This window comes from Neltuma alba, unplaced genomic scaffold (genome assembly GCF_004799145.2).
Source record: "Neltuma alba isolate B1F8T4 unplaced genomic scaffold, ASM479914v2 tig00010128_pilon, whole genome shotgun sequence".
NCBI classification, from domain to species: domain Eukaryota; kingdom Viridiplantae; phylum Streptophyta; class Magnoliopsida; order Fabales; family Fabaceae; genus Neltuma; species Neltuma alba.
This window is the reverse complement of record NW_021635079.1, coordinates 509,311-528,011: the sequence shown is the minus strand read 5'-3', so window position 1 is coordinate 528,011 and position 18,701 is coordinate 509,311. Positions and strand designations below refer to the sequence as shown.

Here is an 18,701-nt window from a genome sequence, read left to right as displayed (position 1 = left end):
ATGAGTGAGAGTTTAAATGCTTGGATTGATGAATATCGATATCTACCTGTTATTAGAATGTTTAATGGGATAAGGGTTAAGATGATGGAAAAATGGGCTGAGAGTGAGCAAAATGTGAGGAATTGGAAAGGCAACTATAGTCCAAAATGTCTGGACTTATTTGAAGCAAATAGGTTGTTGTCCTCTACATATAGAGTTTTTTTCAATGGGGATGAGGGATTTGAGGTGATTGAGAGACAAGATAGGCACACAGTATGTCTCACTAGGAAAACGTGCACGTGCAGGGCATGGGATTTAACTGGAATCCCATGCCAACATGCTATTCGTGCTATGTATCACTATAAACTAGAGCCCCTCACCCATATCTCACGCTACTACCACAAGGACACCTACATTGCTAGTTATAGGACAAAGTTTGCACCTGTGAGGGGCAAACAATTCTGGGATATAGAACAGTTTATCCCTATGCTACCACCACCTGAGTGCACATTGCCTGGCCAACCAAGGAAAAAAAGAATCAGGACAGAAGAAGTAGCAAGAAGGATAAATATTGCCTCTAGGAAAGCTGCTCAAGCTACGTCAAGTAAAGTTGGCATGAGCAATGGTTCAGAAACACCACTTGTCGAAAGAGTATGCAAACGGGGACAAGTCAACAAATGTGGCTTTTGCAGGAAAGTTGGGCACAATAGAAGCACTTGCACAGAGGTAACTTGTGCCAATTTCTTTATATTCACTTATTACAATAACTATAAGCTAACTTTTCATTTCTTTCTAGGCACCTCCCTCAAATAAGCCTCGACCTGGTAGAAGGAGAAAAACAGCCAACCAAGGCACAACACAGCAACCATCCAATCCCACTTCACCTTCATAGCAACCACATAGTCCACCTACACAGCAACCATCTCCTCCACCTTCACAGCAACCACCCAATTCCACTTTACCCTCCCAACAGTCGACAAATCATCCTCCATCGACACAACAACCACCTAAACCTTCCAAACACATAGCAAGAAAGAGGGTTGTCTACAAGCCCAGAGTTGAGTGTGGAATGGGTATAAGAATTGATGAGGGAACTGGGAGAACCAACTACAATGTAAGTATTACTAGACACTATTCTCTTCCATTTTAATTCATGCAAAGTTACTGTCATTTAAGCAATGTCATTGACTTATGCAGCTTGGAATGCGTTCTGAGGTGGTCATTGAGGAGGGTATTGCACAGGGGTATATACAACACTACGTGGACCCTCAGAGTAAATTTCCAATCCCAAATGAGAAAGAACTTCGACTGTCACGAGCTTTAAAACGCACTGCACCAGAGGGTTCCAGGAGGATACCATTCACTAGGCAAGGGACCGCTGTTTCACAACCATCAACACTACCATTTACACCTCCTGGGTTGATGTGGAAGGGCCAACGAAGCATTTCAAGTGCCCACCTCCAACTGCAGAGCCAAATGATGAAGACAAGAAGCAAGACCAACTCTAAGAGCTCTGACATTTAGATTGCTTAGAAACATTTAAGACTATGTATTTGACTATTTTGTACTACGTATTTCGTTACTTGGATTATGGTTACCTTATTGCCTTTTACATGGGATTATCACTTCCTAGGTCTATATTTTGGTGAACCAATGCTTAGTCTTTCAGATGGATGCCTTCTTATTTTGCAAGTCCCATGTACTGTAACTCTTTTAGCAACATTAGTGGCATGTACAAATGTCCATTATAATTAATTAAGGTTATTATCTTATGTTACATCTTCAGTTCCTCATTATTAATTAGGTTACCTTTACATCTTATTTAATTCATATGTTCTTCTCTTCTATTATTTCAATTAACATTATTGCCATCAAAATTACCACCCTTGTTATATAATTGTTGGATCAGTAATTGCTTCACCACGTGAATAATTCTTGAGAGCAGACCAAAGATCAGTTCTCGAATATGTATTCAAGAAGACCAGTTCTCAAATACGTATTCGAGAAGACCATTTCTCTAATATATATTCAAGAATATATTCGAGTAGCTTATCGATAAGTTCATTTATCAAACAGCTTATCGATAAATATATTCTTATTTATTCTCGAATATATTCTTGAATATATATTAGAGAAATGGTCTTCTTGATTTAGCCCAATTATTCTATGTTATTTCATATCATTTTAAGGGTATTTATCATAGATTTTGGCTCCTTTTGATGATAATTGTGCTTAATTTAGATTAAGAGTCCTTGCTTTGAGTTAGTGTCTTTTTGAGGTTAGGATTGTCATAATTGGTTATTAATTGTATTCAGTTGATTTCTAGGACAATTGATGCTTCAAATTGTTGCTTTTTATTGTAGGACAATTGAGAATTGGAGCCAAGATCAAAGACCAAAGATGACACAACACAATATCAAAGTATAAGCACTAATAGAGTTCGTCGCGGCGAAGATTCTCTTCGCCGCGGCGCCAAATTGAAATCTCACCAGTAATCTCTCGGGCAGAGTTCGCTGCAGCCAACTTACAGCTTTGCCGCGGTGAAATCACAAGATTAGGCGGAGCTCCTCTCGGGCATGCTTCGCCGCGGTGAACTCTTCGTATCAGCAACGCCAGATCCGGATCAGAACACGAAAATGGAGCTTCTAATCATATGATCCGACCCAGATGGACCCCTAAAACCCTTAGAAACCCTATTTTCGACCATACACTCCATTCCATCTCCTACAACACCTCTATTCTCCCATCCTCTTGCCTCTATCTCCATCTTCTTCCCCATCCATTTCCTTCATCTTTCCTTCACTCCATCTCATTTCCTTCCACTCCCAGCTACCATGGCCGACGGATTCACTTCAGTTGGAGCTTTTCTTGAAGCTATGGAGGGCTAGGGTTTATCAACTCTTGAAGATGGTGGAGTAGCATGAGTTCCTAAGCTTCAAAGGGGAGTTTTAGTTTTAATCTTCAGTTTTTAGCTAGGCATTTATGATTTCCTAGGTCTAGGAATTGTAAACTCTTAGTTAGATACTTTGATTAATTCTGTAATCAGTGGTTACTGATTATCTTTTGTATATTGGATTGATTGATGTTGAACTTTGAGCTTAAATATATGTAGTTGCATGTATGCTTAATGTCTCTCTCATGATTCTCTCTTATCTTGCCTAGTTGTGTTTGGGTATTGAGTTGATTGTGTGTTTCATTAAGCCATTTGCATGATCATTCCAATTTACACATTAAGGAAGCTAAACAAAGTTTACATTAATGAGTTCATTAATGTAAGCTTTGGACTCATTGAGTTAATGAGGTTCTTATTAAGAAAACCTAATGGATTTGTGAAACTCCCAATATTTAAGTGAACTACGATTGCCATCAAAACCATTTTCAAGAGGTTTCCTATCAATCATTTCCATTACATCATTATTATCTTAAAACACCAAAAATATAGTATCTTAGGTTTGTTTTCATTGCATTCAGTTTTGGATCAATTCATTTAAATCTTAAAAACCCAAAACCCCATTTCATTGCATTGCATGGCATTTAGTCTAGCTTAGGTAATTAATAAAGGCTCCCAAAAGTGAAACGACCTGAGTTTGCACTATACTGCATAGCTTGGATTTATTTTTGATTGAGAACCCCAAGGCGAACGACAAGAAAGGCTCTCGTTACTTCTCGAATACGTATTTGAGAACTGGCCTTCTTGAATACATATTAGAGAACTGATCTTTGGTCTTCTCTCACACTTCACATGCGCCCCACCTCGCTTTGCTTTGCCCTAGCTCTCAATGTCGACGACAAAAGCGACCTTCGATGACAACATTGACCTTCGGCATCAACTTTTATTTTGTCGACACAACAGTGCCACGTCACCATCTCATTCACCAACGTGTCATCCATCTTCTCGACGTCCGTTTGCCTGAACGTTAACTCGGGCATAATTGCTACGATAAATTACTTCCGGGATATTTAAGAACAAACAAAAACTTCTGGGTGCTGAGTGCTCCTCGAGGAAAACTTTCGGGTTAATTAAGAACCTTAACCATAATTTTTTCATCAAATATACCACGAAGTGGTCTATAATTGTTACAAAACAGCTATCATAACCCATATCTCCTGACATACAAATATATTGCAATCAATTTCACACACTCCTACTTTGTCAAATACAAAACAACTACTGCAACCGATATCATTACAGACACTAACATTGCTCTTCTAAACTTATTTTCCCTCTTCCTCACTTCCACATCATTCAGCTCATGTCTGCGTTTAAGCTTCTTTAATTCACTGTGAATTACATTGAGCTCTTCACTTAGTCTCCGCTCATGCTCTCCTCTTTGGTTCTTGCTACTTTCATCATATAGTCTGTCAATATCATCTAATAGCTCCTTGATCACAGTGTTTGCCCTCTCACCGAAGTCCCCATCATGCCAAGAGAAATAGCCACATCCCCCATCCTGTCGTGTTCAATACCAACATTTCAACCAAGGAACCAGGGAAGAAAATAGCATTTTTCACAGCAAGAAAACCACTTCATACCTGGTCATAGTTTGGGCAGCCATAAAACCTCCTATCTGGGTTATTATCAGTCGACGTTGTCCATCGGGGAGCTACTAACCCATGATGGCAATACCTCATCGGCGGTTCATAGTTGTCCTCGCGACTAGGTTGCCTCAATAAAGCAACCCTTCTCCTGTATCTTGCCGTCGATGAGGACGATGATGATGCCATGAACTTCACTTTTAGACCTCACTTTGTGTACTCCCTGCGTCTTCGCCTTCTTCGATAGGTATAAATGTGGTTGCAGGGGAAGGCGTTCGGACTTTAATAGAGTCATTGAACTCTACCTGCGACGTCTGAAATGGTCCGAAGCTTAACACTTGCCAGGTGGAGAAAGATGTGGAACCCACTTACACAAAGTGGACGGACGTTTGGGCCTTCCAATGGCTGTGGTTAAAAAGCGCTCTTTTTAATGTTTATGTCTACTTTAGCACCCTTCAAAAGTAAATGGTGCCAGTTGTCCTTTTTGTAAAACATGGTTGTTAAATCTACACCTTAACCCTATAAAAATAAAAGGATTAAAGTAAAATATGATAGCCTCAAAAATTGATTTCATGAAAATGCCCGACACCGTGATTATGAAATATTATAAACAAAAGAGTGAACAAGTCATTTACGTCATAAGCATAATGCTAAAAGGCCTATGTTCCTTAACAAAAAATGACCAACAAGCCAATGCATGACCAAAATCACAACAAAAGTTATATGTTTCCTAAACAAGAGTCTAAAATATCACCATTTTGCAAAAGAACTATACTTATTAAACCAACAAGAGGCCAAGACTTCATTGAACCTCAACATCGGTCATCATCCTAAGTAAGTTTGTAGTTGTATATAAGGTGGAATACCAAAAAAATTTAGCTTGTGTCTTTCTTCATTACACAAAAAGAAGTAACATTTTAATTTATACTCTTCAGGTATTTCAATTTCCTCAATTGCATTCCACACTTACCCTTCATTATAATGATAAGGCCTACTCTTTTCAAGTATTGAAATATCTTTTTCAGCAATTTGAACATGTTTCTTAGCAATTTGAGCATACTTCTCGGTAACAATATTGCCATTTCATATAACATCAACTAGTTCCTTTATTTGTATTGTCATTTTCTCACACCTTTCTTTAATAGAAGAATCCATTAAAGCCTTACAATTTTGTCCTCTAGTTGATATAATTCCTATCGACGCCCTACATGATGAGCAATAGTCCAAATTAACTTGTAAGTTTGATTAATCATTTGAAACATTACATTCAATTTCAACATTAGTTACACCAATAGAGTCATTTAATTGATTGATCTTGTGATCCCATTATGTGACCCTTTCCTTGGGACATTTAGAGTATTTTCTGGTTGCCCTATCCACCCTAAATAGCTCATACAACTTATCATGATGTAATAATGGCGTATTTTTCCACCCTCTTGCATTTGGTTTTTTCTGCAAAGAAAAAAGAAGATATATTAATCTCATATCCTATAAATAATTGTAAATTATACAATTTACATCAGCTTCAAACAATTTTGTAATAGGACTCCATGAGAATTCACTTAATCCATTAAACAAATTGTAAAGTTTTGCGAATCATTATGATAAGGTCTTCTTCCTATTTTTCAAACACTGCTTGGTAATATGAGAACCGAAAGTATTGTTGAGAGTTTGGACCATATTATCATATGCAAATGTCAAAAATGTGCCATCTAGATGATTTTCTTTTATTGTTTCTTCTAATAAGGCATCAATAAAAGATTTATCCATTTTAGGAGTCCAACACAAATTACCCTTCATTGATTCCTTCCTTTTTTGTGTCATTGTTCAATCTACATAAAAAAATAATAAAACATCATAATTAACTTGGGATTATATAATTAATTACATGTCAACCAATGCAAAGAAACACATGCTTTCAAGCAATACAAGGCAAGATCAATTTCATACTCATACAACTTAAATAACTAGATCAAAGCACATTTCGTCAAATGCTACATGTCAACTAATACAAGGAAACACATATTTTTTAGCAATACAAGGTAAGATAAATTTCAAAATCATACAACTTAAATAAATAGTTCAAATCACAATTCATGTGACATATGGGTTGAGTAGTCATGCCACATATGAGCTGCTATATTATCCCATAAAATTAACCCTTATCTATAGTCTTCCTCTTAATAGTGTGCAAGTTAATCATCTATGTTGGGATTGCATAATAATTCATGATCAACCTCAGAAATTAGGTTCTCATCAGGGTCAACACCCATCAACAAATTATGTAATATGTAATAGACCATCACAATGTCAACTATTGTTTCCAATGAGAAATATGGCTCAGTACCACTACCAATAATGGGAAATCTTTTTTTTTTTTAAACCCCAAATGTTCTTTCAATAACATTCCACAGGGATGCATGTCGATGATTGAACATTTTCTTCTCATTTGTGGTGATATTATTGAATATTCTTTTAGGTGATAACAAACTCCTCTATAAGGTATTAGTAGATTACACTTGAGTTAGAAGCCAACATCCCTAAGATAAAATTTTTCTACAAAATATAAATTAGTCAATAAACCTCAACAGACATGTGTAAAAACAATCATTTTCATTTCTTATTAACCTTGAGGAATAATAATTTTATCTTCTCTTAAAACATTTTTTAGGATTCTTGCATTGGAGGTAGTTCCTTTCTAGCTAGCTAAGACATATGTAAACTTCATGTCAAACGAACATGCAAGAAAAACATTTTGAGTAGGGTAATCTTTACGTCCTTGAAATTGAGTAGCTTCTCCTTTAGGTACTTTTACTCGCATGTGAGTTCCATATGTTTCTCCAATACAATCCTACTATAAAATTTGGTTACACATAATATATAATCTATAAAATTCAAGAAGCATGAAAAAATATAAAAACATACCTTAAAATATGGGTAGAATCTTTGATTATTAAGAATTTTCATAGGAACCTTTGAGCCAGAATGTTGGATGAGATATTTGGCCTTAAGAGAAACAATAGCTCATAATGTATTATGAAAATGATGACTAATAGTTTTCCTAGACCGATTAAAGTAAAAAGCTATTATTCTATTTCTTATATCATGTACTCATGTGTAAAGAAATTTTGCTACCTACTCTTCTACCATAACATTTCTAGAATCTTTAACTCTACTAGTGTTTCTAAGTTTAGCACATAATTGTAGAAATGCTTGTGGTCCCATGCGAATAACATCATGACATTTATCTGTCTCTTTTAATTGTCTCATAAATATCCTCTGCATGCTCTCTCTTTCAGCATTGTCATAACTCAAAGGGCTATCAACTATTGTTACCATATCTCCCAACCAATAAATTGCATGTAAAATATAGCAAACAAGTTGTACAACACACATTCACCTGCACCATTCCTAACCTTGTAACAAAAGATTCAAGTTTGTCAACTTGAAATTTATCAACTCTTTAACTTCATGCTCAAAATCCAACATTTCTCCCTCAAGATCCTTATTCAATTCTTCATTATTATGGTTGCTTATCTATGTAACAAACTTCATAGATCAATAAAACATACTACAAAAATGATGTAGTTTGTTTTTAGATCTATGATAATAGCTACAGAAATTTGTTCATCTGGACAATATACTCATGAACCCTTCCACATTTGGTTCAAGACATATGCATATATGAACGTGACAATTATTTCAAGCATACACATGAACCCTTCCTCATTTTTAATGACTTAAATAATTTACACTAAACACATGTAGTTTATAGAGAAAATATATTAATTCACAATTAAATTAATTCAAATTCATGAACTACTCTAATGCAAACATTTTGTATTTTAAGTTGCATGTGCACGTGAGTTAGGGGTTACTGATTCAATATTAATTTTTAATCTGTTTTGGACACTATAATGGTATAATTTTAGACTTTATATTATTATGTGCAAAGTCTTGGAAACCAAACACAAGATGCTTTAAGCTTTGCTTGTCACAAACCTAGTTGAAGGATTTGCTCCCACATTTGCAAGAGCACATTATTTCATCAAGGAATCTTAAGTTTGTTTCATTAATCTTGTGGAGAAACCTATTCAATGACTTAGTATTAATCTACAAAGAGATTTTTCTTATTTCAATAATCTCGTGAACTAGTGTAATTTCTTCTAATGATGGATGGTAATCTAGTCAGGTTAAGAATAATCCTTCTAGTGACTTTAAGAGTATGTATCATCACATTTCCAAAAGGTTATAGACCTTCTCTGATCAAGACCAAGGAAGTCTAGTTTTGGATTGCACAACAGAAGTCGTGAATTACCAAATTTGAAGACATATACTGTTTAGGAAGAACATTGCAATCTAGAGTTGCTATCTATCTACTCATCTCATTGCCCTCCAAATGACAGAACTATTACTATTGTTTTGATAGTTGATAATTGAACAAACACTACAGATGCAATTTTTAAGACTTTAAAATCAATCTTCTTAAAGATAACCAGCTTTTCTAAAGCACTCGATCTTACGTTTTAGCCAACATAGCACCTCTGTATTGCAATGATGCTATGTAGTGGATTTAAAATGATTGGTTGCTTTTATTTTCTATGAGCAATTTACATAAATACAGTCACTTGACTTCCTACTAGTTCTCCCACATATGGGTTTACATGTTCCCCCTCATTCATGAAGAACTAAACCTTTAACAAAAATACGTAAATTTATATAATCAAGATCAAACATAAATGTAATAAAATAAAAACATGAAAAGAAATGCTCAAAAACTTTAGAATCAGACTACTAAATGGCTTGAACTCTGTTTCACTTGCCACAAAATCACAAAATCTAAAAATTTTTATTCTTTTAAACTTGATTTAAATCTAAATTAGAAACTTCACTTGAGAGCTATGGCAAGCACGTAACATAGGAAACCCAAAAAAATTTAAAAATAGAAAACTAGCAGCAATACCCATGGACTATGTCTTAGCATCCAAAACCAAAGGGAGAAAAAGCATAAAGCAAAAGGAAGAAACAAACCTGAGCAAAGAAAACTCAATGACAAGATGAGGTTTTGGTACACAGATTAGAGATGCCGCAAGAGAAGAGCTCTGTTTTGATGAATGGAAGAACGATTTTGAGTGGAGTTGAGGAGGAGATGGAAGGCATAGCTAGATTTGAGAGCTTACATGTGCAAATACTTAGAACAAAAAAGAAAAGAACGCATGAAGGAGACAAGGGCAAGTATTAAAAAAAAATTTCTTCCCATTTTCTTTCTACATGTAGAGAGAAAAGTTGGGAGGAAAATAGAGTAGGTCTCACACCTCATTTTCTTTCTAACTTTTCTTTTCTCCTATTTTTGCTCCCCCATCCAAATAGGGAAAACATACTTCTCTCCCTATTTTCTTTTCTAGTTCATCATGGTATGTTTAGTGAATTCCTTTCTAATTAACTACATGTTTTTTAATTTGGGTCTTTCTTTTAATTTGGATCCTTGAATGTTATTGATTTTTGTTCCTGACTATATTTTTGGAATTCCTTTCTAATTGACAAATATTGCATCCAAGGTTTCTTCTACACATATGATTAACTTAAGGGATTAAACGTCCTAATATAAAAATCACACAAAAACTACATGTAGACACATAAAACCTCATAAATTACTTCACTTTCCTTTACGTTTATTTATCACTAATTATTCCTAATTAACTAATAATTAGTGCTAAGGAACCTAAAATTAGACATGTCAATGTATAGAAATAAGGAGTTTTTGTCACTCAATCATTACCATTTTGTTCCTTTAGTATTATAAAGTGTAGGTGAAACTTCTACTGTCTTAATCAATCCTAGCCTAAACAAGTAGTAGGCATTGATAAAAATAAAATGCCCCCACCAACTGAAAAAATTCTTTCTCCCACTAATCTTATTGATCCTAATATTGCACAAAAGCACAAAATCAAAATTTTGGTAGCTTTTTGTGAATTTACTTTTGGAAGAAACAAATGAAAAAGTTAAGACTGTTGGCAAATATGGTAATGCAATTTGTACTTTTGACCTAAGTAAACACAGTAAAGCATCCTTGAAAAGGCACCTTTCATTATGTCTTAAGAACCAAAGTAGGGCTAACATAATACTAAAGTAATCAATAATGAACTATGTGGCCTCATCTGGGTAATGGTGAAGCTTAGTCCCTTATGTTTTCAATGAAAAATAATATAGAAAGGTGATAGTTTAATTTATTACTAGTTATGAGATGACATTTAGGATAGTTGAGAAGCATGGGTTTTAAGGGCTTTGTGAAAAGATTTAGAACCAAGATTCCAAATCCTTTTACCCACAACAGTTGCTAGAGATATTTGGTAACTATATGGAGAAATCCAGATATTTAAATAGCAATTAAAAAATTCTACACATCCTCTTAGAACTTCTATTACTTGTGTTTGACGTATCCTCTCATTAATCTTAAGTGGAGGTTGCATAAGAGAGTAGTAAATTTTTGAATGATGAAAATTACAAGGGCGATACAATTGGCAAAACAATTAAAAGGTCTTTATTGGAATAGGAAATAGAGTCAATGTTTACCATGCCCATGAACAACGCATCATCTAATGATACCTCCTTGTCATATCTAAAACAGAAGTTTTGGAATTGGAAAGGCATGGTTTGAGGGGCCAATTATCTTCTTCTCAAATGTTTTGCACATATATTTAACTTTATGTTTAATGAGAAGTTAAAAGAGTCGAATAATAACTTTGTCTCAACCTGCAATGCAGGTAAATATGTTTTTGATAATAGGCCTTTAGGATACTTGAAAAGCATGAGTTTGCTGGCTTTTTGAAAGAGTTAGAACCAAGATTCCAAATCCCTTCACACACAGTAGTTACTAGAGATGTTTGGCAATTATATCTTGGAGAAATCAAGTTATTGAAGTAGGTATTGAAGAATCTTCATATTAAGTTTGTTTAACAACTAGTCGTTAGACATCTTTTTAGAGCTATAATTACTTGTGCTTGACTTATTATTTCATTGACCATGAGTAGAGTTTGCATAAGAGGATACTCAAGTTTTACGTGACTAAAAACCATAAGGGTTATTTAATGGCAAAACAATTGAAAAATAATTATTGAAATAGAGAATAGAGTCGGTGTTGACCACAACCATGGACAATGCATTATTTAATGATACTACCTTGTCATATCTAAAAAGGAAGTTTAGGAATTAGAAAGGCTTGATTGGTTAGGGTGATTACCTTTGTCTTAGATGTTTTGAACATATACTTAACTTGATGGTTAATAAGGGGTTGAGAGAGTTGAAGAATAACTTTGATTCAACTCAACATGTAGTTAAATATATTTTTTCTTCTTTATCTCATCTCTAAAAGTTCAAAGGTCTAGTTGAATTAGAAAATATCAGACACCTCTAACCTTGTTGTTCTTTATGTTTCTAATAGGTGGAACTCAACTTACTTCATATTAGAATTTTGTTTGATATTTCAAAAAGCTTTTGAATGGTTAGAAGGTGAGAAAATGAGTATTACGAGGCATACTTTAATTGAGGTTCTAAGAATGAAGATGAAAGTTATATAGAGAAGAAATCTAAAGAAGACAAATCTAATTGTGGAGGCCCTCCTTAAGCTAGTGATTAGAATAAGGCAAGAAAATTACTAAAAAAGAAATCAAAATTGACTTAGTAGAAAAGTATAAAGCGAATGCAAAGTGGTAGAGAGTCTACTTAGAAGGAAATTGCATAACTCATTCTACTTCCATAGTTGCCTTCTACCATAACTTTATATACTCTAATATAATATCTAGTTTGTAATACAAATTACACTATAAACTAGATATTATAGTTAAGACTAGAGAATTTTCACAAGAAAGCTATTTTCTTCTGTTATTCTGTTAATTATTATCAAATCACAATAAGAATTAATTTTAATGAAACATACACAAGTTTTATGAGAATTCTTCTTTGTAATTGAAAATATATTTAAATAATTATATTATTGATTATTTTAAATAGGTAAATTTGATCATTTTTAAATTAGCAACATAATTAAAGACATAAACCATTGGGATAAGATTAAGCTACGGAATAACAATGAAGATTAGGGATTAAAACTTTTTTTATCACTAATTTTCATTGCAAAATTGCAATAGGTTATCTTTTGAAATAGTGATATGGAATGAGTGACACTGTATCACTACAAAAAAAATTAATTTTTAGCAATGACTTTCAACATTGTCTCTTAAGGTCACTACTGAAAATTTAGATTTTAGTAGGGAAAATAATATTTTATGATGATCTTTGTATCAATGAGAGGGGAAAGAAATAATATAATTGAGGAAGATAATATAAGAGCTAATTTGATACACTAGAATTGGAGGGAAGGAGGTAAAAATGGAATCAAATCAAAATTCCACACAACATGTTTGATTGATTAGACTAAATTAGATTTTCACTTTGAAATAAAATATAGTAAAATGAGCCCAAACGGATTCCATCGCAAAGCCTATGAAAATGAGATAGATTCCATGAAAGCCACATTTTTATGAAAGCCACATTTTTCAAGCTAAAATGTCCTTCATTATGAAAATTTTGGACACCTTTACCCCTTATTTTATTACAAAGTAAACCTGGCCAAAACTAAATTATGACAAATATGTGGAGTGGAAGAAGAAGATGCTGCTCTTGAAACTCTACATGAGTTGACGAGGAAGAGGGTGGTAGAGCTCAATGGATGATTTGACAAAGAGAAGTGTTTGATTGTAAGCTTTCCATCCTCTTCTTCTATAAATGTTCTTGTAACAATTAAAAAATATTATGATTCTCCTTTTCTAAGTTCCAAAAATCTGTCTTCCTTGCTCTTCTTCTGTAAATATTATACAAGTTGAAAAATCTTGTTCTTCTCCTCTTTATTGGTTATGGAAGTGTATTTAGCTGTTATTTCAACCATTAAGGTTATACTTGATGAAGAGGAGATTATTATTTAAATGTCATTTTGCTGCTCGCGATAAGTAGGATGTCATGCAAATTCAATACTCAAGTCTTAGTAATGCCTTTTTTCTTGCTTTGCAAAAAGAAAGTCTAATTGCTTTGTAGTGTAAGTTATTGGGAACGTGGTCCTTAGTTATGCACTTCAATCAATTTTTGAATCAATAGATAGTTATTTAATACTTGAGAATAATAACATTGATGTCCTTCAAGTCCTAATAATAAGTGTGAATTGTTTTTAATTTATAATATGAATTTATTAATATCTACACGTTAGCAAGACATGTAGCCAATTTGTTTAGTACAATATATGTTCAAATTTTCTTTTTATAGTGTTATAAAAATGTAGTTTGTCCTCTTGCTTTCCCGTATTCACTTCAAGAGTTGGTTCAATTGTTTTTTCATTTATGAAATTTTTCATTTTTCTTTTTAAATGTATGAACTAGTTTCATTCAAAACCCACACTTGTTGCCTGACTTGGTTTACTTTAATTACATATAATGCTATTAAGTTTATTATATTTAACTTATGTAACATTATTATATTTTGATGTTTTCACTTAATTATAACTTTCCCTTGAATTATTTATGTTTGCTGTTATGAATATATTTGCATTAGTTCTGATATACTTCTTACACATGTATATACACAAAGCCATGGATCCTATTACAAGTAATTGTGAAAGTGGTTCTTTGGTGGTTTCATGCTATATGTACTGTGAACCAATGTTTTATAAGCATATGTATTACTATTTCCTTTCACGAACAACAAATTAATCATAAGCTATACACATTAGACTTTCATACTAGGAGAGTTCATCTTTGAAATTTTAGTTATACTAGTGATATAAGTTGTTTTAATCAAATTAGAATGAACAGGACTACTTTTGACAAGCTATACCTAATGCTCAATATAAGAGGAGGTTTTAAACCAACTAAAAAACATGTTGCTTGATGAACAAGTTGCTATGTTTCTTCACATCCTTGCCTATCATTAGAAGAATAGAGTTATACAATTATATTTTGAGAGGTTTGGTGAAACCATAAGTCAACATTTTAATTTTGCTTTGATTGCAATGATGCACTTGAATGGGGAGCTATTTAAAAAACCTAAACCCATCCTGGAGGATTCATTGGACACAAAATGAAAGTGGTTCAAGGTATAATATCATATATTATATATTCAGATTAATAAGTTATTTAACTTCCTTTGAATTCACTGATACAACTATTTAATTGTTTTTCTTTTAGAATTGTTTATGTGCCCTTGATGGTACCCATATTAAAGTAAAAGTTCATATTGCAAACAAAGAAAGATATAACTACTAATGTGCTAGGTGTCTGCTCCCCTAATACACACTTTATATATGTCTTCACTAGGTGGGAAGGCTCGACTACTGATAGTAGAATTCCAAGAGATACAATCCATAGAAGGAGTGGAAGCTTCAAAGTGCCTCAAGGTTTGGTAATTACAATGATTTATCTAGTATCATTACGTAATGTGTCACATCCCAAAAATTTTCACCTGACTATAAGGGATTAAAAATTTGAATGAGGGTCAATGTAGAAACTAAATGGGGAGATGAAACAACTTTTGATGTGAAACCCTAATAAGGTCCAAGGTGGCATTTTCATAATTATCGATCTAGGAAAGGCAAAACAGAAAAATTTGAGAAAAATTCTAGAAAATTCCTGAAAAATGGGAAAAGTATAAATTGGAAGTTTTAGAAATTTGGTTGAGGTCTAAAAGGTGAAATTATAGTGAAAGCAAATTATTACGGAATTTCCCAGGTTTTTCATAAAATTATTGGGAAATTGAAGGAAAATAATTATTTTAAGTAGTTGAAGGCCTCAATAAATTTGAAAAAAATATGGATAAATCATCTAAATATTTATTTGAATTTATAAATTACTTTTAGGCTTTGGAAGCTCAGGAATAAATTTTTGGGAATTTATTTTCTCGCAATGATACTGATAAAAGCCTAATCAGAGAAAATTCAAAATAAATACCTAGAGATGGTGAAAATTTCTGAAAATTTTCATATCATGTTCTCATATTAAAAGGTGAATTATCATGAAGAGAAATAAATTTTTAGAGGTCTGAAAAATTTGTGGAATGTTACTAGTGAATAGTAACCGATAAAGTTTCAAATTAGTTTGAGATAGTGATTTAGTTTGTGGGTCAGCCTAAATCAATTGTGGGGCCCGCATTGAGAGCAATAAGAGCCCAATTTCGTGCACCTTCTAGGTCCCACTATTTTTATTAAATAAAATGTGAAATTAAGGGATAATTGTGTGGAAAAATCTCGGGAAAAGCCACTTGTGGTGATCTGATTATTTTAGCACTTGATGACTGCCACATACACCCCTTGAGGTATCTATTTTCGGCCAAAACAGGAGGGAGAGGGGCAGATTGTTTTTCTCTATAAATACCCCTTGGAAAATACAAATAATTGTTAGAAAAATTAAAAAAATAAGGGGAAACTCTGTTACTATAGCTCCAGCCCTATTCCTTCAAAATTTTCAAGTATTTTAGGCAAGGAATTATCCAATTTACACCAAGAAAACATTAAGATATGTGTAAGCATCATTATCCTTAAGTTTTACATTGATTAGATTAGGATTTTGGCTAGGAAAATTATGGGAAAATGTTGTAAAATTTGTTCCAGCCATGTAATGCTTAGGGAAGGATAGAAACCTTAATAATCAAGTGGAATAAGTAAGACTAAGTGGTGTATGGTTGGGTTTTTGGAAGAAATTGCACCTAGGGTTTTATATGTCATTTTCAACCTAGCACTGTTCATGCTGAAGGAAATTGTTTTATCTTGATTTGATCATTCTAATGGCTTTAAAACATGTTTTTGTATAGGGATATATTGTTGGAAAGTGTTTAAAATCATTGGAATCAAAGATATAATTTTTGGAGCTATATAACCCCCTATTCATCCAAGGTAAATTCATGGGGAAGGAGTGTGAATTTCAGAAATCTGATTGTACCATTAGATTTCTCATGAAAAATTGTATAGGATTGAATTATGAGATGATTGATTCTAAAGAAGGAATCATTTTGTTAAAAATCAAAGAAAAAGGGAGAAATTGTTAAGTTAAAGTTAAAGTGTTGTAATTAAGTTGGTTAGTGATTAATGTGGTCTTTGTTTATGCTTGGTTTAATAAGCATTACAAGGAGGAACCAAGAGGAAGCTTTGTTCTTGAAGTGACCAATTGGACAAGTATTAAAAAGGTAGCTTTGAATTATAATTTGATTGTCTATCTTGCTTGTTTAATGTGATTTCTTGATTGCTTGGGTTGGAGGAACTGGTGTTGTGCTTTTGGTTGATTGAATGACATTGGTTTATACTTTGGCCAAATGCATTGTGATATGCCAATGTGGAAAATGTTAATGTTCCTCTCCTTGCATGTTATTGGATATGATTTCCTATGTTTGGGAATATTTTTGAATGGTATAACATGTCTCATGTAAACTTGCTTGATTTACATGACAATTATAATTCATAAGCTACTGAGATTTCTTTGAAATCTCACTCCCCCTATAGTAAATTACGTCTCAAATTGGGAATGATTCCTCTGATGGTAAGGGCAAGGAAATGGTTTTGAAATGAAGGAGTAATAGGGACTTTATGACATTTTGGAAAGTTGCGTAATGTTTCAATAAGTTTGATGTTAATTTGTAATGGATTATGAATGACAATATGATATAAATTATGTTTATATGACATACCCTAATATTGGAATATTGAAAGGTATCATGAGATAAGGTTAAGGACAAGGAAAAAGGGGCATAAAAATTAAAGAAAGTGGAATTAGGGGATAAAAATACCCAAAAAGTGATTGATTTTGTGACACATAAAGTAATAAGCAATTGTTGGAATTTGGACATGAAATTTTACAGGCCTATAGATCTCATTTTTAGATTTAAATCAAGTGATAAACCACTAAAATAAGAGTTTTGTGCTAAGAGTTATGCCCTTCCAAAGTTAGGCAAAAATACTGAAGATTTGAAAATTCATCAGATGAACAATGCACCTTATTGAATTTTCTGGTGTTATTCTGGATGGAATTGAACCTGATAAGTATTTTTTTTCTCTATAGAACTCTTAGCAAGCTTTGTGTAAAAATTAGAATAACCTCATTTTGATTTTTCTGGAATTAGTTATGAATTTTCAAAGTTGGCCCGAATTCGGATGAATAGTGTACGGACAGAATTAAAGGTGAAATTTTGAAACTGAAATTTTTCATCCAGAAATGCTAAGAAACACATTCTAATGGTTCCAATTGACGTATAATAGGATATTAAAGGAGGTATGATATAATGTCAATTGCTAACTAATGTTCTCATAAATATTGGACAATACTCTTTGGTTAATGCTAGATATACAAATCCTAAGGGATTCTTTACGTCTTATCAAGGATAATGTTATCAATTAAGTGAATGGAGATATGGAAGACACCATATAAATCTTTGTGAATGCTTTAATATGAGCCATGCATCACCTTACAATATGATGGAACATTGTTTTCGAATATCAAATTTATGTCGGGCAATACTTAGAAACCCTTCATTTTACCCTATTCAAACTCATAATCAAATTGTGATAGCTTGTTGCCTTTACATAATTTGGTTCATCAAGGATCAAATCCTTTTGAGAATGAGGTTGAGAAATTAGATACAAATGACTTTAACATAGATGCTGCACATATTTTGACGACCGAACCACCAAATGCTGGGAGCAACTTTCTTGAGAGCTTGGCCAATAAGATATTTATTGATTTTTAGAAAGTGTAAGGATAATAGAATAATAGAAGTGTAATGACTTTATAAGAGTGTGTAATAAAGTTGTCTTTTGGGTTATTAATAATTTTATATTTGCGGTACTTGAATTTGAAATATGAGTGCTTTATTTTGTAATGTTTTTATATGTTTTGTTATGGATATAATAAGTTATATTTATATTTTTGTTGTCTTAATTTGAAATATAAGTGTTTTATTTGCAACTTTTATTATGTTTTATTATGGATCTATTTTATTATGTTTTATTATGTTTTGATTTAGATAATAACATAGAAAGGTTCAACAAAACAAAAATTATGTGTCTAGGCAACCGAAGAGGATGATGTAGTAGCTGCAAATTCATGAAGAAGGTGGTTTGCTTGCTAGCAATGGTTTCAACCTAGGGTTTTCAAGCA

General features: G+C 33.0%; 1 protein-coding gene across 1 annotated transcript; it reads left to right on the top strand.

The window, feature by feature from the left end:
• On the top strand, positions 1–871 carry LOC114754296 (uncharacterized). The gene is made up of 2 exons (XM_028943073.1): positions 1–705; positions 776–871. The coding sequence occupies exons 1-2, from the start codon at positions 1–3 to the stop codon at positions 869–871; spliced, it is 801 nt and encodes a 266-aa protein (XP_028798906.1).
• Positions 872–18,701: the final 17,830 nt, after the last annotated feature.

Excerpts from the sequence above, each read along its gene's own strand:
- LOC114754296 (XM_028943073.1), top strand. The coding sequence starts at position 1 with ATGAGTGAGAGTTTAAATGCTTGGATTGATGAATATCGATATCTACCT. Across the intron at positions 706-775 it reads ATAGAAGCACTTGCACAGAG|GCACCTCCCTCAAATAAGCC; the intron begins GTAACTTGTGCC and ends ATTTCTTTCTAG.